Raw genomic sequence first — 21,001 nt, 5'->3', positions numbered from 1 at the left:
CCTTACAAATGACAAAGTGATTTAAAATGTATAAAAGAAATTCAGAAGCAAAGTTTAGGGGATAAATGTAATATTTTGTTTGTAATTACTATTTTTTGTTGGAAGAGGGCTACTGGATAAAAAATCATCTGTAATAAAGTAATTTTAATATTTCTTTGCCCCTTGTTTTTGTCTCCGGCACAACTTGAAAAGCACATTCTTTGTTTAGTTGTGTAACGTCTCTGCAGACTTTGTGCGGGAGGTTCATCAACCTTCATGCTCAGTTCCAGAGTGAAAATGAACACTTTGAGTTTTGTTCTTGGGAGAGTGAAGCTTTCTCACTTTATATTTCTCATTGTGCTTCTTAAAAAGAAAGGAATAAAATTGAAAAGTTAAAACGCATTTTCAGTTATTTACTCTTTCAACATGTAAATTCAAGTTTCAAACACTTAAAAAAAAAATAATAAGTTGTGATAATTGTGGCTTTCACCCTTGTATTTTTCAGAAATACTGTGCATGTAGACATAAAAACCTCAAAACAAAGTACGAACAATACAAATACAATAAAAAAAACAGCAGCAGAGTCCGAAAATGGGTTAAAAGCTTTAAAAAGTTCAATAAATGTTTTAAAAATACAGTTTTGAGTGACTTGAACATCCACTGGGATCAATGTGACCAAATTCAATAGGAGCTTTTGTTTGCATATGGAAATCCTGTGTGCATTAATGTTCTGAAAACAGTAGTCCTTTAAAGAGTATAGGAGACTTTCGATATTAAACCAAACATTTCTACTTGTGTTTGAGACAAAACCTGCAGGAGAGTTGGGTCCATCTCCATTTGAGAACTTCTGACCGGATCCAACACACACAGGGAGAACCTGCAAACTCCAGAATCAAAGTTCTTCCTCCATCCAAGATTCAATTTAGAGGGAGGATCGGTGGATGTTCAACAACACCTCCTTCTCTCCTCTTCCTCATCGTGTGTAGGACCTCCTCCAGGTGAAGGTCTCCTCCTCTTCCTCCCAGGAAGCTGACGGTTGTCGGGGTCTCCTCGTGATGGGGGGTCTCCTCCTCCGAAGAGGAGCCGGGTTGATGCTCCTGCTCCTGAGTCCAGCTAGAAGGTTCTCCTCCCGCGGACCGCCCCAGCTCGACCCCTCCCTCTCCCCTGCCCTCTCCCCCGCCTTCAAGAAGTCAGCCACTACTTTGAAGTACTCGAGTACTGCAGTGTGGCTCCAGATTGCCCCCCTCGCCTCCTCCTGCTCCCCCGCCCGCCCCGCCTGCACCTCCTCCTGCAGGGCGAAGCCGCAGTGCCCCCCCCTGTCTGAGAGCAGCAGAAGGAAGAAGGGGCTGCTCTGGAAGAGCTGGAGGGGCAGCGACAAGGGTGGGGGCAGGAGGGGGTCGTCCTCGCTGCAGATGCAGAGGAGAGGGACCGCCACCTCGTCGGCGTCCCTCAGGGGCTCGTTCCTCTCCCAGTAGCCCCCCCAGTCCTCTGCGGGGTAGGCTCGCTCCCCCAGCGCCCAGGCTGCCGAGGGGCCCCGGGATGGGGGTCCGGGGGTGGAGGGGGGCGAGGAGGAGGAGGAGCAGAACAGAGCTTCCTCAAAGGCTCTGAGGGAGGAGCAGCGGAGGGCCCGGTCCACGTCCAGGAGGCCCCTGAAGGAGCTCGCATACCTGCAAGTTATTCATTATTAGTAGATTCTTTCTTTAATTATTCATGTTCACGGGGAAACATGAATAATAGTTTCCCCGAATAGTCGATCTTTTTATCTTATTCTCACACAACTCAACTTTAATATAGGCTTTTTTACATTTTATCGCAATATTTCAACACTGAATTCTCAAATTGTTGAATACATTTTTACGTAATATTCCCAATTATTTAAATTTTCCTTAATTTCATCTTAAATGTTTCCACCTAATATTTTTTTATTTTTTTTTGGCGTGGGGGGTTATTTCTACTTTTTTTTTTTTTTTTAATAATTCCTCTCAACATTTTGACTTTCAGTCTCAATATTTACACTATATTTAAAAAATATATTCAAAATTTTAATTTCTATATTTCCACTGTATTCTCCTCATTTCCACTATCTCTGAAACATTGTCCTTTTTAAAAAAAAAAACTAATTCAAATTTCTACCTTTTTGGAACATTTTGATGTATTATTTAACATTGATACATTTTCAGCATTCTACATAGTTTTAATTTTGACACTTTTTTTTAGGACTATTGTGGTGAATTATTTTTCTTTTTCGTTCATTGTTTCTGTAAAATCTTTATTCTATCTTTAAAATGTCTACTACTTTTCAAAATTTCCTCTTTTTTTCTTCTAGTTTTGCTTTTATTCTTTGCACATATTGAAAACTATATTCCGATAAATGCATATGATTCTTTATGTGCTTTTTGCACAATGACTTTGCATAAAAACAAAGATTTTCTCTTATCTATCGATCCTCGTTGTTTTTCTTGAGCATTTAAACTTCATCTCCCTTTTTCTTTAACTCCTGCATCACAAGTTAAATAATCATGTCCTCCTCATATTGTTTTTAGTAATACGACCCCCAGAGTTTGTTTTTTTTAAATCTCTCTCACCTCCTGAGTGGTCGTTTCCGTTGGAATAGCGCCCCCCACCGATACACCGGTGGCATGGCCGTTTCGAACCAGGTCTGTCCCAGCAGCACAGGGGAGATGGCTGCCGCCGCTGTCAGGTGTGTGCTGGACCCGCTCTCCCCCAGGTAGGAGAGCAGGACCCCCGAGCCCGAACCCTCGCTCACTGCCACCAGCGCAGAGGACGGGAGGCGGCTGTGGACGTACGACACCGCCTGCCGGTAAACGCATCGAAGACTCATCAGAAAAACCCACACAGGACTCAAACCAGGGACCCTCCTGAGGTGAGGTGAGAGAGCCGAACCACTACGACACTGTGCCGCCGTTCAAATGAAACCCTGAAGAGTTTTGACCCGCAAGTATGCCGGCTGAATCCAAATCGTGTGAGCAACCACAATAAGATTGTTATAATGTTAAATGATTTCAGTGTTTGGATTTATTCTATATTAAACATTTATCAAGTTCCACGTCAAAGCAGCACGATTCTGAGTCGTTTCCAGTCAACCACCTTTCATTTGATGCATGTTTTATATAGACTAAAATGTTAACGTACTAAACTACTTTTTCAGATCTGATTCTTCTTCAGTTCCTCGGATTTTTCAAAAAAAAGATCACACATTATTTTATTAGTCAATACTCCTAGAAAATGTAATGATGAAATGAAAACGACTGTACATTCATAAGAATACATGATGACATGAAGGCTAAAGGCGAAAGCTGAATAACGGAATTTAAAAAAGCAGTTAGTTCACCTGATTGGAGAATTTAAAGAGGAAAATATCATAAATAAACTACAACACTGCCCATTTTCAAACACAATGCTTTCAAAAAGTCATGAAGTGATCCACGCAATACAGTCATACTGTGGTGATCGTCAGTCAGATAATTATCCAATTTGGATAATTGTTGTTATTGAAAACTACTCCAAGACTATTTTATGGATGATTTATCAAAGACAGTAGGAATAAACCGGATGTCATATATAACAATTAAAACGTGTTTTTAATTATCCAAACAGTTCATGTCCTTTTAAACTTCTTTGAATGGGAACAAATTCTCATTGAATTTTTATAAAATGTTTTGTGATCTTGGTCCTACATCCTATAAAGATAGAAGTGTTATTGTTCTATAATAAAATGTGTTGTCGGTGAGGAAAGAAGTACTGAAATGTTAAAAGCTGAGCAGCGTAAGACTAAAAAAAATAAATTACATTATATTTATGTTTGCAGCGATCAAGCGTTGCGTCGTGATTTATATTGAATGCATCAGCCATAATGTTCACCTTCTGGTATTTTCTGAAGTGTGAACCAAATTCCACAAATTCTGCTCCCGTTATGGTGGGAAAAGTGTCAATCAGCCTGATTGATTCAGGGATCAGATGTTAGAGAAGGTCAGTGTCGGTGTACCTGCTCCAGATCAGCTGGATCTCCAAACTCCGTGAGGCGCGCGGTGGTCAGCGGGCTCCCCGCTGTGCCTCTGGGGTGAAACACCACCACGTAAAAGCCCTGGCGCGTGGCCTGGTGGCACAGCGCCTTCAGGTGGGGGGTCATCCCCCCCCAGCACTGAGGGATGAGGAGGAGGACGGGTGGAGCTGAGGTGAAGCAGCCCAGGGTTTTTCCTCCGGTGTGATGCTCCTTCCTCCTCCTCTCCGCCGCCTCCCCCACTCTCGTCCCCACAGCCCAGTCCAGGGCCACGACCCCCCCGTCCCTCAGCTGCAGGTGGTCCCTGGTGAACTGCAGCATGAGCTCACGCTGCTCCCACAGCTGGCTGCACACCGTCTGGAGGTGGGGGTCCCCCCGGGGCCAGCCGGCCAGCCTGGGCCGGGCCAGAGAGCCGCAGTGACGCAGCAGGTATCGGGCCAGCGCCGTGGGCTTGCAGATGAGTCGGGGTCCATCAGAGGTCGGACCGGACCGCGGCGGGAAACCTGAGGATTTTGCTTCTGTGGCTCTCGTGTTATTATAAAGCGGCAGCTCAAGAATGTGACAAATAATGACCCAGAGCCTCCAGCCTGCGGCCGTCAGAGCCCAGCCGGTCCAGCAGCGTCCTCTGGGCCAGTGCAGAGCCAGACTCAGCAGCAGGAACAGGAAAGATGGAAGCAAAAAGAACAAGAAGTCCCATAGAAACATGGCCATGCTGAATCCAGGAGATGAACTCAATGTGTTTCTTTCCTTTCCATAGTTTCACTGAGACTTCCTGTTTCCTTCTTGTTGCTGCAGGATTCAGATTTAAAGTCTGATGCTCTGCACAGCCGCATTGCCCTCAAGGAAGATTAAAGAGAAGCCCTCGATGAAGTGACACATAAAATAGAAAGTGGGGGAAATGTTAGTTGTCGTCCTTTGACTTCTGCCACTTCTCCTCCTCTTCCCCCTCCTCCTCCTCCTCCATAAATCATTCACCACAAACAGAAGAAACTCTTCAAACAGGCTACATGAATCTGTCTTCTCCATAACCTACGGTTGTACTCTGACCTAGTTCCTCTCACAATGCGAATCTCACTTGACCTGCAAGTATCACTTCTGAAATGCTTAAAGATCTTTGCATGTAAACGTTCCTCCGACTCTTGATGTCATGACGTTGCTCTCACTCCATGTTTGTTTAAGAGGAACAAAGTCTGCACCTCTTTAGAAAGGGGACGAATAATAGCAGCAATAAGTGATGATGGATGGCCGCGAGCTTCATCACTGTCTTTACAGCTTTGGTCAGAAGTTTATGTATATATTAAATTTTTCAATTAGAGTGCACACCATCAGAAAATAATCCTATATACATTATTTCAGATCCAGTGATATTTCCATAAGGGAGATAATTCACCCCTGGTCAATTAACACATGGTACGCTCCACCATCACAGGCCTCAGCTTGGTCCACTTCCTCCTATAAAGAGCAGGACTCAGGTTGAGCTCTGTTTGCCAGTAGGTAAGGTAAGGTAAGGTAAGGTGAGGCGAGGCCCTTAACCCTTAATCAATAAACTGAGTAAACTTAAGGTGGACCCTGGTTTCCACTTATTTCTCCAATAAAGAAAAGAAAATATGAAAGTGGGTGTGACCTTTTGCTGCCCTAATCTAGTGACACACATTTCATATTTAGTTTTGAGAAAGAAAACATTTGGTATCTCATACATGTTAATTCATATGCATGTCTAACTGTGCATCGTGGTAAAGTGATGTAGTAGTTGCACAAATAACCAATAATCATTCAATTAGTCGAGAGCTAAAAGGAAGCAGGATTTCTTGTTTAATGGTACACTTAATACTTTTTTTTAAACAGACTAGAATTTCTGTGTTCATTGTATTTTCTGCTCACTTTCTAACTTTAGTCTTTATATCACATTTATTTGTAAATGTTTTCCTATGCTTGCTTGAAAATGAAGAAAATGGCAAAATCCAACCATATAAATGGCCCAATTGGTGGTAGACAGTTTGAAATGCATTGCACAGTGAAGTGTTGGAACAATATATTTGTAACTTTCTAAAGTGGAAGGTTAAAAGTTATAAGGTTGGAAATTAAGAAAAATAACTAAGAAAAAGGAGTTGGCATGATTTTTTCACTGTTGGTTGGCTGGTAGACGAGACTGACTTCTATTCACAGGGTTTGAAACCAAGTCAAAGTGTCCTTGAGCAACACAGTTGTTCCGGAGTGTGAGAGAGAGAGACTATGCCTGATATATATATATATATATATATATATATATATAAAACAGTCAAACATATAACATATATGATAATATATAATGCAGACGTGACAAGCAGCAGGCAGAGTTTGGTGACCCACAGTAAAATAAATCAAAGGCTCCCCGTTTCTTCTGCAATCATTTGCTGTAAAATGAAGTTTTCCTTACATTGGGCGTGTTTCCTTTTCATTGCAGCTTTGCATCAGGTGTCATATAGCAGGTGTATCTGTGAGGGTTCAGTGCAACACGACACTGTCGGGTGAGGATCGCTCTCGAACCAGGACACTACAGGTGAGTGTGGCGGCCCTGTGTCACACTTTAAACAGGCCCTTCTCTGTTTTATCACTTTAAATGTGCTGTTAACTCTAAATTTAATGTGGCCTATTACACCCAGCCTTGGAGGTACTTGAACGGAACATGACATGCCGTCCTCGTGGGTTCGGCCAATCCGGTCCTCGGTACAGCACAGCCTTAATTGCATACTGAACAGGCACCTCATGGGGAAGCTCAAAGAGATGAACTCGGTCTTAACTTGTCAATCTACAAGTTGGACTTATTCAGAATTTGAGGAATATATTAACATAAACAAATCACTTGTTTGTACAGACTGAGGGTTTAGTCTGATCACATGTTCTGCCTGTTAATGAATTTCACTTTACTTGTTTACTTTAATTCGAACTAGTGCAGGTTGTAATTGTTGTGAAAGCTAATGTGAAGACTGTAACTCAACCGGGACTACTTACATGATCTACTATGATTTTTTTATGTTTAATCCAGACATAATATCCAATAAAATTGACAAAATGTCCTTCCAGTATCATAGTAAATCTGTTCTTGAGGATAATTACGATCAAAAAAGTTAAATATTAAAATGAGGCTAAAGGCTATTTTCCGTTAAGTGTCCAGGATAACTATTCTTTAATGAGTCCTCTTAAAATGTGTGAAGATACCAAACTGTACATTTTTAGTTTTCCTCCGAGAGTACAGAATAACATTCTAAAACAAGGGTGCTGTTAGGATGAAATGTGGCAAAACAAAGCTAGATTTAATCCATTTAAGTACACTTTATGGGTAATAGTTGAATTTGATTGAATGTAACTGCACTTTGAATTGAGACATCTGAGGTGTTTCATCGGTTCCATCAATAAAGCAAAACACAAGTTCAAAAAAGAAAATCTTATATTTATCACGCACTCAGTAAATTCGCATTTTTCACATCATCTCCACACTTCCAGAAGACGTCTTCAGGGAAGGCAAAATGAACGGGTTTTTTTTTTGTATGTCTTTCTGGGACATTGTTAAAGAAAAGAAAAAATCCAGTGCCACTCCAGTTGAACTCAAACCTCCTGTGTGACTGAATCATGTCAAAACCAAAACATTCCAGTCTGGCTTACTACTTTTAACACACAACAAACCAATAATTGACGCTTCACACACAACCATCATCATTTTGAGAAATGGTCCAGAGCTCTAGTCCTCAGCACCATATTATACAACACAGAGCGAACAATTAGTAATACAGTTTATACACATTCCCTTCAGATAGAAGGACCACAGGCCTGGATCAGCTTCCTGCTCAACTCACCTGTTGCTGCTCCTCAGAGTCATCGGATTCTTTTTTTAAGTAAATCCTAAATTAAGTTACGACTGGTTTCTCCAGTTATTTTGGTTGTTGTTTTGTTTGTTTCTTGTTGTTTTTGAGACGCGACTATGGAGCAGCGTAATTGAGCTGACTTCAAAAACTACACTTCCCAAAATTAAACAGCCCCGAATGGCCTCCGCTTCCCACAATGCATCATTTCTTAAAGGGACAGACAAGCTTGCAACAGCAGTCAGGTGAATCCAAATGGGATTCACACGTGCTGTGACGCTCCTTAATGAGGGTCCAGTTCTGGGCCCGGGACAACAGAGAACAATACCCTCTACCCTGAGAACAATACCCTCCACACTAAGAACAATACCCTCTACCCTGACAACAATACCCTCTACCCTGAGAACAAGATCCTCTACCCTGACAACAAGACCCTCTACTTTGAGAACAATACCCTGTACACTGAGAACAATACCCTGTACACTGAGAACAATACCCTCTACGTTGAGAACAATACCCTCTACTTTGAGAACAATACCCTGTACACTGAGAACAATACCCTGTACACTGAGAACAATACCCTCTACTTTGAGAACAAGACCCTGTACACTGAGAACAATACCCTGTACACTGAGAACAATACCCTCCACTTTGAGAACAATACCCTGTACCCTGAGAACAATACCCTGTACACTGAGAACAATACCCTCTACTTTGAGAACAATACCCTGTACACTGAGAACAATACCCTGTACCCTGAGAACAATACCCTCTACTTTGAGAACAATACCCTGTACACTGAGAACAATACCCTGTACACTGAAAACAATACCCTCTACGTTGAGAACAATACCCTCTACTTTGAGAACAATACCCTGTACACTGAGAACAATACCCTGTACACTGAGAACAATACCCTCCACTTTGAGAACAATACCCTGTACACTGAGAACAATACCCTGTACCCTGAGAACAATACCCTGTACCCTGAGAACAATACCCTGTACACTGAGAACAATACCCTCTACTTTGAGAACAATACCCTGTACACTGAGAACAATACCCTGTACACTGAGAACAATACCCTCTACTTTGAGAACAAGACCCTGTACACTGAGAACAATACCCTGTACACTGAGAACAATACCCTGTACACTGAGAACAATACCCTCTACTTTGAGAACAATACCCTGTACCCTGAGAACAATACCCTGTACCCTGAGAACAATACCCTGTACACTGAGAACAATACCCTGTACACTGAGAACAATACCCTCTACTTTGAGAACAAGACCCTGTACACTGAGAACAATACCCTCTACTTTGAGAACAATACCCTGTACACTGAGAACAATACCCTGTACACTGAGAACAATACCCTGTACACTGAGAACAAGACCCTCTTCACTGAGAACAATACCCTCTACACCAGGGGTTCTCAATTCCGGGCCTCGAGGGCCGGTGTCCTGCATGTTTTAGCTTTCTCCCAGCTTCAGCACGCGTCCATCTGATGTTGATGTCATTATCTGGCTTGTAAAAAAAGCCAAGTAACGAGGCCCTTATTGCATTCAGGTGTGTTGCAACTGGGAGAAACCTAAAACATGCAGGACACCGGCCCTCGAGGCCCGGAATTGAGAACCCCTGCGTGTCTACACTGAGGGAAAAGGCCTTGGTGGCTGAGAAGATCAGGCGAGAGGAGGAAATCCACCTCTGAAGAGCTGGTTGACATTAAAAAGTCAGCGCCTCTAAAAAGACGAGGACAGGAGGGTGAAGCACAGAGCACCAGAGGAGAGGCTCCAGCAGGAGGTGAAGGAGAGAAAATGACAAGTTACTCAAAACGAAACTGAAGAGTTACTTTGAAAAGTAATGTTTGCCGCATTTCATTTAGAACAAGATAAACAGGTAACCACCTCACAGAACCTTCAGACCCAGAGAGACTTGTCACACTAGAAATGAGGAAATCTGTGTGATTGTTGTTCATTGTGATGCTCTTTCACATATTTCATCATATCCTGACGCCACAAAAGATGTGAGATGACATGGTGGGTCTGGTGTTTCAAGAATTGCTCTATAAATGGTGAAGACAATATTTCTCTCTTGTGTTTTGATTCGAGATCCACTTGTACATAAATAGTATTTCTTCACATCTATCGCGGTGAAAAGCGAAAATAACTTCAGTAATGTAGCCGACATGGTTCGACACTTATGGAAAACCATAGTAGCCTACTCCTGTATAGAAATAAAGATTCTGATTCTTATTATTTAGACGTGAAAACAACAAAATTAATTGTTTTGTCCTCCAGTGTGACGTTTCCTTTGGTTATAGTATCTGGGAACTTCGCTTTGGGCCAAAAATGATAAAAAAAATCTGTTTTGTCAGAGTTCAGTTGGAAGAAGTTATTTGTCATCGATTGTTTGATTTCTGTTCTGCAGTCAGTGTGTGTGGGGTGGACTTAGGTGGAGATTTACTGTGTGTGTGCGTGTGTGGAAACACATCTATGTTATTACAACTCAGAGTTGGAAAAAAATAAATCAAAATACGGAGTATAGTTCCTGAAGCAAAAGTGAGACGACAAGTTCTGAAATATACCGGTAGTCAGGATGAGTATTGTGATGTTTTGACTTTATTGATGCACAATACTTTATAGTGGCGTTGGCGCAGGATTGTGTGCATGAACGTGGAAATACACACAAGCATTGTTTTTGTGATCCTGAGTCACATCATGACTCAGCTTTTATCTTTGTTTCGAGTCAGAAACTTTTAAGTGTTTTCCTAAATGAAGAGAGATAAAAGCTGGATGGAATTTATAGAAAACACCATTGACTCTTTTCAAAAAAGAAAGTTCTGACGTATAAACATAATGAATGGAACTTCATTTTTCTCCAGTTTCTCACTTTCCCCACATTTCACTGTCTGAATCTTCAGCATAAATGTTAAAACAAGACAATGAGCCAGAGTGAAGAAAGCAACGAGGGGGAGTACAGGGAGCAAAAAGAAAAAAGTCATCAGACAAGACGTACAGATACTTTAAAAACAATCAAGTTCAATAAAAACATTGAACCTTTGATATAACCACAACATTTCACCACGCATAAAAAGATATATAGAATATAGGATTCATTTTAGACCTATTAAAAATAACACAACTTAGTTTAACCTCTTCGTTCAAATTATGTCTTTAAGCCATGAATGAAGTGTTTTCTCCAGTGAAATTCACTTGTCAAACCTGTCGTTTAAAAATATGTGACCAAACATTGAACTTTTGTTGTTTCCCAGATCGCTATCCTGGAATGTGTCTCCGTGATACTGCAGCTTGTTTGTGCGACAGCTGACAAACAGCTCAGAGATATTGTTCTTCTTCTTCTTCTCTATCTGCGATAATCAACAATGAGGTCGTATACAGGCATGTTACGGAGAAACTGTCGCTTCACTTTGTTGAGGTGTGAAGAAACTAATGTCACACTGTAGGAGGGCAGACAGTCCAATTTACTTTCTGTGTATATTTTAATGGACGTCCGTCCTCAGTGTGGACACCGAGAGTCATGGACATGAAGACACTCAGACTTCCAAAGCTTTCATGTTGATCTTGGAAAAAAGAATTAAATGTCTTCCTCCATTGTATATTACCTTAGTCGGCCAAATTCAAGTGAAACGAGGAAAAATACGACGCATTATTTACTTTAAGTTGAATTGAATTAATGTGGCACAAACCGTCCCTGTGGGGGCAACAGGGAGCCTCAGTGAGAGGAGAAATCTTGGGGTCTGGAAGACGTGTCTCCCAGCAGGACTTTGTCCATTTAAGTTATGAAATCGCACGTCTTCAACACGGATCGATGCACCTTCATCAAATTACTGAGACAAACATTCACGAGTCACTTTATCCGCATGAACTGCTGCGGTATTTGAATTGTTACACTAACCGGCACCATTGTTGCTGCTGCACGCCTGCAGTAGTATATTACAGATTTATATTTAAATCTTAGTTTATTCTGTTTTATCCTATTTGTCTTATCTTATCGCTTTGTATTTAATATATTTGCTACGACGCAACTTGGGAAATGTCTGTTTCATTAAAACAAAAATAAGTTGAAGAAATTTGTTGTAGGTGTAATGGAGATGAACCTTTAAATACGCTTGGAAACTATTCGTTTAATGACAGTAGCAGACTACATATAATGATTTACTATATATTTATAATGAAAAGCTTTTGTTTTTCTAGCAGAATAAGAGTTGTGCTTTTTATTATCTGGAGCTCAACAAATTACAGTTTGTTGAGTTTCATGCAGGAGGAAAACATGCAAACACACAGAAAAGCCCAGTCAGGGATCAAATCCATGAACTTATCACTCCGAGGCGAGAGCACCAGCCACTACAAAACCCCAGCAAATACGAATAAATTCACAAAGAAACAACTGCAGTTGACAAACTGTATTATGGGATTAGTTGGTGAGAAATAATCAACGATAGGAGGACTGATTATTTATCGATCTGTGCCAAATATTTGTCTACGTTATGAATTCATGAATCAAACTATATTTTACATTTCCTGTAAATGTTCTTGAATGTTTGATGACTCATCCGGAGCCTGAATGCGTCCTAATCACACATCTAATAGAATATTACATACAGGCGTTGTGTTCATGGCTGCTCTCTCTTTGTAATCAGCAGAAACACTTTAACAATTATCTCCTGAACACGTCAACAGCAAGTCTGTTTTATTCTTCCACCCGATCTTTCAGGCCGCTTGTAGAGTCGATGAAGGTCCACAGAGAGAAGTCAAACACGGTGAGTTAATTGAGGTAAGTTGTTTGTTGATGCTTCATCACGACATGCCATCGTGCATTCCTGGCCCTCGAGGGCTGCGGTCCTGTATGTTTGTAATATTTCCTGCTCCGACACACTTGAATTTAATGAAGGTATCATGATGAAGCTCTGCAGAAAGCCTCATCGCTGCTGTCAGGTGTGTTGAAGTGAGGTTGACATTGCAACTGTGTAGGAAAACGGCCCTCGGGGGGCCAAGGTTGATCACCTCTTATTTCCATCTATTAGAGAGAGAGAGAGAGAGAGAGAGAGAGAGAGAGAGAGAGCGAGCGAGAGAAACTGGTAGAACGAGTCCTGCGGAACCTCGCCCTCAGCGGGGGAAACACACAGCAGGTGCTGACACTCTGACTTTACAGTGTGGAGGACAGCGTCGAGGTCAGTACTCTCTTTAATTATCTCTAAAACTAATGCTGGACGGGCAGAAGGATCAATATGCGTGTTACATAAAGAGATTTTCTTTCATCTGTCATGGTGATTATTTCAATCGATCTGTGAGTCTTAAAATCAGATGTCACACATAAGAGATGATGTGACACCTGAAACAGAAATGTTTTCTATGGTTTTAACAGAGACGCATTGAAATAGGGAACTTTGGAGATTTGTTCATGTGAGCATGTGAACAAAAGAAGAAGAAATGTGAGTGTTTATCACAAAGTTTGGTGCATGACGTCACATTGCTGTGCTGGATACTTGAGGTCACAAACTCATGGAAATTATTTAGATCAAATTTATCTAACTGAACTCAACAAAGTAAGTTTGTGCCACAACAACAGTAATACTTTGTACAGCTTAACTTCTGATTGCATTAAGTATTTAGTAGGAATCTATTACAGTAGAAGGAAGTACTTTTCAGTATGTGGTTGAACAAGGAAACATCAAGATTGATGGAACGTCTATCAAGTACGTCTGCATTTCTGATCTTGTGTTTTTTTTTTTTTTCAATAACATGTTGTGTTAAAGTTCTATTTAAATCCTTTATTCTACAGATTGGCATGACGTCTTCAAAGTACCTGCATCATATCGGTATCTTCACTTTCAGCCACAGTTTATAGTTTTCACCGTGTCAGAAGCTGTAAAGATAATTGGTACTTACCTCATTTTTTAAATAAACTGCAGTTGAGAAGCATATTTAAGCGTAGTCAAGAGGAAGGACCAATCATTTCAAATCAGACTTATTTCCATCCGAACGAGATAGACACACCGAGCGAAAATATAAAAGCATCACTTTCATTTTTTTGCTCCCATTTTTCCATGAGCTGACTCAAAAGATCTAAGACCTTTTCCTATGTGCACAAAAGGCGTGTTTCTCTCAAATATCGTTGACAAAGTTGTCTAAATGTGTATCAGTGAGCGAGCACTTCTCTTTTGTCAAGATAAATAATCCATCCACCACACGGGTGTGTCGTATATCAAGATGCTGAGATTAAACAGATTAAGTTATCGCACAGGTGTGGCCACACTAAAAGGAAGGAAAGTCTAAAATGTGCTCCGAAGCTCCCAAAGATAAGGAACCGAGACCTGTCGTCTAATTTAATAATTATTACTCTTTGTCCTCTGATGGTAGATACCTACAGTACAGGCAGTGTTTCCTTCAGATTTCTAATGTGCAGGGGAGAAGTGGTGATGATCTATTGGAAGAAAAAGGTGCTCAAACTTGTTGGGTTGAACTTATGATGGGACAAAACATGACTGGCCACTAATGAAGTCTTCAATCAAAAACTGTTGAATAAAATCCAAAAGGCCTGTATGAGGATCATAGTTCACTTTAACTTAAAAGTCCAATATGTGTTTTTGTAAAATGTCCCACATCAAGTGAATCATGAGCTACTTTTTCATTGCATTCATACACTAAAGTCTTTTTTGAGCAGCTGCCTACATTAAATATATATTTATATATAAACCGAAACCTAAGACTTGATATTATATCAATAATACTGTCAGAATCATTATGTGGTAATTTTATACTTTTATCTGTATCAGCAGCAGTTTATGCTGCTTAAAATTACCATCATTTTCACCACATTTTTGACCATTTAAAATAGTGGAAAATAAAGGCTTCAGTTAAGGAAGCTTTTAAATTTAGACTTTTCTATTTGGTAAAGTTCAGAGTCGGGGCTGGTTCTTCTGAACCGCTGTAGTTTTAGACTGTTTGGAGACTGAGTGTCTCTGAAGGGGTTCCTTCTTCTTCTCCACCATCACTCATGCAGAGTTTCTATAATTGGTTCCATCTAAATAATGAATTAATCCGACTGATTCCATGTTTCCATCCTCCGTTGACAGGCCGTGCAGAGATGCATTGGGAGTTTGTGGTGCTGCGTGTCCTGCTCCTGCACGCCGCGCTGGTTCAGGGCTTTGGGATATTGCCAGGAAGGTCCCTGAGTCACCTGGAAATAACTCAGAAGGCACTCCTGAATGGCACGGTGCAGGCATGCCGGGCCCTGGCACAAGCCGAGGGGACGAACTTCTCTCCTCCTGTAAATATTAATTTACTGAAGTTTCACGTCTCTGTTATAAAGTGAAAGAAACTAGAATTTGTCCGTGTGTGCAGTTGCAGCCTTTCACTCCGGAGAATGTCGCCGCGGCCTGCAAAGCGCCGCAGTCGGCCAAGACTTTCCGCAAAGCTCTACTTTTCATTGTGCTGAGGAACGTCCGCGTGGACTTGCGCCATGCGCTCAATGCAAGCTTCCACTTTGACGAAGAGATGCTGAATGAAGGGAGGAACATCATCACGGCGGGGATCATGGCCGTGAAAGCCAGCAACAACCAGAAGAACTTCGAGGCAGCCAGGCAGAAGCTGGGAGAGCTCCTCCATCCTTTACAGGTCTACAGAGTCACTTTAACAGGGTTTATTATTCAATATGAAGAGGACAGGTTGATGATCTTGTTCTTTTATTGAACTTGAAGGACTTCTACAGTCACAGTAACTGGGTGGAACTGAAAAACACCAGGCCGAATCCCAACCTGATCCGATCGGACGTCAGCATCGGGAACATCGCAGGTAGAGGGAGGCAGCCGATCACACGATTTGAATGTTGGCCGATGGAACAAACACGACTAATCATATAGTTTTTTTCTCTCTCAGATAAAAGCAGAGCAACATGTCGCAGCTGCGATGGAGACGACTGCACCAACAACATATTGGAGGATATCATAAGAGACCAGGTCTTGACCTCTGGATACTTTGGCGTCTTTCCTTTCTCAGAGAAACCTCCAGGTACTGTTGGTTTCTTGCTTCTTGATTCTGGCAGTAATATACCAATAATATCAAGTCTTAGGTTGATATATATACATTTAATGTGGGCAGCGGCTCAAAGTAAGACAGTGGCACATAAAAAAGACTTTAGTGTATGAATGCAATGAGGAAGTAGCTCATGTTTCACTTGATGTGGGACATTTTATCCAAACAGATGTTGGACTTTAAGTTAAAGTTAATGATGATCCTCATACAAACCTTTTGGATTTTATTGAACGATTCGAGACTGAAGACCCTGATAGTGCCCAGTCATGTTTCGCCCCATCCCGCAACCCCGCAGGTTGACTATGTTCAGTTCTTTATCTTCCAGTAGATCATCACCACTTCTTACCTGCACAATACGTATCTGCAGGAGACACTTCATTTTCCCGTACTGTACGTATCTGATATCAGAGGACATCTGTTCAGTGTGCGAAACTGTGATTTCACGCACTACTATAGAAAAAATATGTCTATTTAGAATAATGAGTCATCAAGGTGTCATTTAACAGCACGGTCACATTCCATCAATTCCCTTGAATTTAGCTGGAAAAGATCTTATATCACTTTATGAGAAACACATGTCCCATCTTAAAAGGTAAAGAGTAATGTGTGTTAAATGAGGTGACAGGTCTCATCGTTCCTCATTCTGTTTTGGAGCTTCTGACTAAAGGTCACCCACTGCAATGACTTTTTCCGATTTCCACTTCTCTCTAAAGGCAGTGAAAGTTTTCTTTTAAAAGCTCAGTATTGTTAGTTCTCCTGCTGAAATGCCGTTTCTTCACATTACACTGTATTCTCAAAGCACCGCTTCACAATGTCTAAAGTTAAAACCTGCAGATATATTTTAGTATCTGATGAACTTTCCTCCCATATTCTTTGCTGAAAAAGGAAAATGCAGTCATGGCGGAGGGCTTGACGTCACCAGTAGGATGGAGCCCACAGGGGGAATCAACAAAGACACCTTTGATTCCAATCACGGGCATCTCCACACTCAAGCCGCCAACATGGCCGTAGCTGCGACCAGCGAGCTCCTGGAGGACATCCGAGAGGCTGCAGGCAGCCAGCCATTCCTCGAGTAAGAAGCCTGCTCTTCAAGGTTCAGCGACGGTGCCTGCAGATGTTATCTTTGTCCGATCTGTTGCGTCTTCTCTGTCCCCCAGGATGATGGGGATCTCTAAAGGCTCCAGTAAAGCTCTTTGTTTCGTCATCGATACCACGAGCAGCATGGCCGAAGACATCGCAGCGGTGCAAGGCGTCACCACCTCCATCATCGACAGCGAAGTGGGCACGGAGAACGAGCCCTCGGTTTACATTCTCGTACCTTTCAACGATCCAGGTGGGATCCCAAAGTCCCAAACCGCTCCTGTTAAGTAAACGACAGTCATAGAAAGTCAAATGAAACACTTGCTGCTTGTTTAGGATTTCATGCATCTCAATCAACGGTAAAGAGAACCTTTAGATCAATAAAGCAAGGAGCTTGTCCCATTTAAAAAAAAAAAAAAAAGTTTTGAGGCTGTAAATTATGAAATGTGTATTTCTTTCGGTAGGTTAAAAGCTTTTATGCGGTTTTAATATAACACAAAATACATGGAATATATCAGAAACTTACGTTAGCACGAGTAAAAAAGCCTTGAAATGTTCAATTTCTAAGTATTTCAGTGAATGTTTACAACATAAATCATTCAAAAAATGAATTTTTTCCTCCCGTCACTAAATGAACTTCAGCCGTCGGGCCCTTGTTAAGAACCTCGGACCCGAACGAGTTCAAGAGGGTTATAGATACACTTCGAGCCAGTGGTGGAGGAGACGAAGCCGAGCTGAGCCTTACAGGACTTCAGGTGCAGATTTATGACTCTTTTAAAAGTTTAATGAGGCACAGGCAGCTCAAACCGTACTTACGTTTGTCATTCTGTGCTCTCTTCCTGTTAAAGCTGGCTCTAACCAGCGCCCCTTTCAATTCTGAGATCTTTCTCTTCACGGATGCTCCTGCCAAAGACAAGCAGCTGACGAGCACAGTGATCGCTCTCATCGAGCGGACGCAGACTGTGGTGAGCTGAAACTCAAAGTCATCGCATCTGACTGTAAAACAACATTTGACTGTGTTCTGTACTTGTTTTTTTCCAACTTCAAGTGAATTTTGCCATTTTTTCAAAGTGCCTAAGGCGTTTTCAAGTGAAAATGAAAAACCTTTTGGTGTTTTGGGCGTCTGTTTACACCACAATGGCATCCGGAGCCACTGAAAATACAACTTTTTGACGACGACTCGAAAGCTGGAACTTTTTTTAAATGCATTGCCTCCGTGGAAACGCTGCCACTGCACATGCACGTCATATCTATAAATTGTTTTCCTTCTTGGTCTTGAGAAAACTTCATTTTAAAACCCTGTAGAAGGAAGGACTATTATGTTTGTTTTATTCTTCTGAACCTCAGAGGTGTTAAGGAAGTCAATCAACTCAACAGCTAAATGTACTTATACGGTATAAAATACAGTTTTAAACATTTCTGATCACTTGTACAACATTTAAGAAATTATGCAGTAGATGTATATAAGTTAAGACCACTCTTAGAAATAACGCTCTATATCAGGGGTTCAGGAGCCACAAACAGCCCAGTAAGATAATGACATAATATTACGGGTGTTTTTACAAACTCACCCTGACAGCACGGCTCCTGTAAGTGAAACTAAATCTAATCTCCAGTAACTACCGTAGTTCTAATTGCCACAAAGCAATATAGAAGAAAAGGAAATGATTTCCACTTTATGGTTTAAAATTTGATTTGGCGTCTTCTATTTGCAGGTCAACTTCTTCATAACTGACTCACCGACGGTTAATCGCCGTAAACGGAGCAGATTGTCTTCCCCAGAGGTGCAGCTGTATAAAGACCTGGCCCAGGCGTCGGGGGGTCAGGCCATTGAGCTCTCAAAGACTGAACTTCCCACGGCCGCCAGCGTCATAACCGAGTCCGCCAGCTCCTCTCTGGTAACGACACGCCGATCATTTCAGGTCGTCTTAAAGATCCTGAAGGGATGTTTCTGAATGTTTTGTCGTCTTTCAGGTGACTCTTCTTCAGGCCTCCAGGAGCCCGGGAAAGACGGACACGTTCAGTTTTTTAGTTGATCAGACGGTAACAAATGTTAGAGTTTACATCACTGGCGGGAGCACGCTCGCCTTCACCCTCACCAGCCCCACAGGTACCAACAGCAGGCTAAAGTAATCACAGTATTTACTTTAGAAGTGGCTTGTGTTTAGAAAAGACTTGATAGTGACAGTTTCCATTCAAGTTTCTTGTTCGAGTAAAAGTGAAAAGTTTAGGTTCTGAAATGCACTCAAGCACAAAAATGTAATGAACTTTTGATTTTATTTATACATGATGTCTATTTTAACGACACTGAACCTTTTCAGTGGAAGTTTTATGCAAACTACTGTTCTTTTTATACTACGTTTGACCGTGTGGATTCACCAGCTTAATCATTGCAAATTTCTCCACATGCGAGATAAATAAAGGGATATCTTATCTTATCTTATTAGCAACGACATCAATAATGAAGTCGACTCGTATTACAAATTTAAATCAGAACTAAATAATTTTTTGAATAAACATAAAAACTGTTAATTACCTGGCTGGTATAACATTTACAGTGCAACTTGATCCAAAACCACTGCGGCGTTCGTGAATACTTGTCATGTAATTTCAGTAAGATTAGAGTTTATTCAGCTGCTTCGATCTTTCCACTGAAATTCTGCGTCATCCTCGTATAATTTAAAACAAGTAACGAGACAATTTAAAGAAAGAAGGGAAAAGTACCGATATTTCTATTCAAATGTTAGGTGAAAAAAAATTCTTAAAAAAATAAGTATAGATGAATAAAAATATCCTTTAATGTAATAAATAGGTACAAATACTTTTTGACAAGCCACCTTTTGTTCCCTGTGTGTGTGTGTGTGTGTGTGTGTGTGTGTGTGTGTGTGTGTGTGTGTGTGTGCGTGTTTTTCTATCTTGCTGGGGACTTCAATCTGTTTACACAGTCACGTCGTGGGGATCAAAAACCGTGTGGGGACAAAAAATGAGGTCCCCACTCGGATAATTTGTATACTCAATGCAGAAGCTATCCTGAAGCTCCCTGCAAAATTTTAGGCAAGTCTGAAATGTCACCTTTTTCAGTTTGGACACACACACACACTTGAATACCTACCCCCCCTTCAGAAAGGACAATGCTACTGCACCCATTTCCTTTCACACACACAATGACCAAATATGGTCAGAACCACCCACACATCCAAGTTGGTACCGCCCCTTCTGGTCCCCATAATGAATGCTCAAAACTAACAAGCACATGTTGGTGTTAAATTGATAAAATACGAGCAGATACTAAGAAAAAAGTCAACTAAGGAGATATGAAGAGTCATACCGGTCATAAAAATACACAATATATGTATGAATATTACACAACAAGTACTGAACTCCTTGATCCCAACACAAATCTTAATGAAGGAAGAGATTAGTATAGTAGCATGTGCTTGTCAGTAAACAGGAAGTGATTCTGGTCCCCATAATTAATATTTGAAAGAGAATGGGTGTTAATGTTAAATCAAAAAAATATGAGCCAATACATCAGGAAAAGCCATCTAAGGTGATATGAAGAGTAACACAGACCACAAATAAACATAACAAAACTTTTAATATTACACAAAAATGGGTAAACTCCCTCACATCTTCATCATTCTGCATGAAAGAAGAGAATAGACAAATAAAGAATAAATAAGGTGTAAAAGTGCACAGTGCACAATTTACACATTATAAAATAGATACAGATACAGATAATACAAATAAAACATAACATGGTTAAGACAAATTAAAAGGATTAAACATGGGTAATATTAAAGGTATTAAAAGATAAGTAAAAAAGTGTAGAGTAAAAAGTTGACAGCTCAACTGGTGTCAAAGCCCAAAGAGAACAGGTGGGTTTAAGATGTGATTTAGAAACAGACAGGGAAGTGGCCTGTTTGACGGACAAAGTTAAGTCTTTCCACAGCTTCCGGACAATGACTGCAAACGCTTGGTCCCTTCTGAGGTTAAACTTTGTTTTAGGGACACTGAGCAGC

At 41.0% G+C, this 21,001-nt stretch overlaps 2 protein-coding genes across 4 annotated transcripts in view; one reads left to right on the top strand and one right to left on the bottom strand.

Annotated features, from left to right (window-relative positions):
• Positions 1–373: 373 nt before the first annotated feature.
• On the bottom strand, positions 374–4,938 carry LOC308121808 (protein ABHD15). The gene is made up of 3 exons (XM_080483322.1): positions 3,986–4,938; positions 2,565–2,794; positions 374–1,646 (listed from the first exon to the last, which is right to left on the bottom strand). The coding sequence occupies exons 1-3, from the start codon at positions 4,709–4,711 to the stop codon at positions 953–955; spliced, it is 1,650 nt and encodes a 549-aa protein (XP_080339448.1). The 5' UTR covers positions 4,712–4,938; the 3' UTR covers positions 374–952.
• Positions 4,939–12,901: 7,963 nt separating this feature from the next.
• The window catches only part of LOC308122034 (von Willebrand factor A domain-containing protein 7-like), a 32,205-nt gene continuing 24,105 nt past the window's right edge, over positions 12,902–21,001 (top strand). The window contains exons 1-12 of one of the 3 annotated variants that reach the window (XM_080483640.1): positions 13,006–13,036; positions 13,648–13,746; positions 14,942–15,135; positions 15,210–15,482; positions 15,566–15,659; positions 15,744–15,875; positions 16,785–16,971; positions 17,057–17,232; positions 17,622–17,734; positions 17,828–17,944; positions 18,695–18,877; positions 18,954–19,089. In XM_080483640.1, the coding sequence (XP_080339766.1) occupies positions 14,953–15,135; positions 15,210–15,482; positions 15,566–15,659; positions 15,744–15,875; positions 16,785–16,971; positions 17,057–17,232; positions 17,622–17,734; positions 17,828–17,944; positions 18,695–18,877; positions 18,954–19,089 (1,594 nt within the window). In that variant the 5' untranslated portion in view covers positions 13,006–13,036; positions 13,648–13,746; positions 14,942–14,952. Of the gene's footprint in view, positions 13,037–13,313; positions 13,412–13,647; positions 13,747–14,941; positions 15,136–15,209; positions 15,483–15,565; positions 15,660–15,743; positions 15,876–16,784; positions 16,972–17,056; positions 17,233–17,621; positions 17,735–17,827; positions 17,945–18,694; positions 18,878–18,953; positions 19,090–21,001 lie in introns of those variants that run through there. The other 2 variants (XM_080483639.1, XM_080483641.1) reach the window with 2 other exon arrangements.

The sequence above is a fragment of the Lipophrys pholis genome, assembly GCF_963383615.2.
Source record: "Lipophrys pholis genome assembly, chromosome: 16".
NCBI classification, from domain to species: Eukaryota; Metazoa; Chordata; class Actinopteri; order Blenniiformes; family Blenniidae; genus Lipophrys; species Lipophrys pholis.
The sequence above is the reverse complement of the archived record's forward strand: the minus strand, read 5'-3'. Positions and strand labels throughout refer to the sequence as shown.

What these genes read in the sequence shown, in the direction of transcription:
- LOC308121808 (XM_080483322.1), bottom strand. Translation starts at nt 4,711, where the DNA reads ATGGCCATGTTTCTATGGGACTTCTTGTTCTTTTTGCTTCCATCTTTC. An exon ending in ATCCAGCTGATCTGGAGCAG is followed by an intron (nt 2,795 to 3,985) that starts GTACACCGACAC and finishes GTTTACCGGCAG; the next exon opens with GCGGTGTCGTACGTCCACAG. An exon ending in CGGAAACGACCACTCAGGAG is followed by an intron (nt 1,647 to 2,564) that starts GTGAGAGAGATT and finishes AATAACTTGCAG; the next exon opens with GTATGCGAGCTCCTTCAGGG.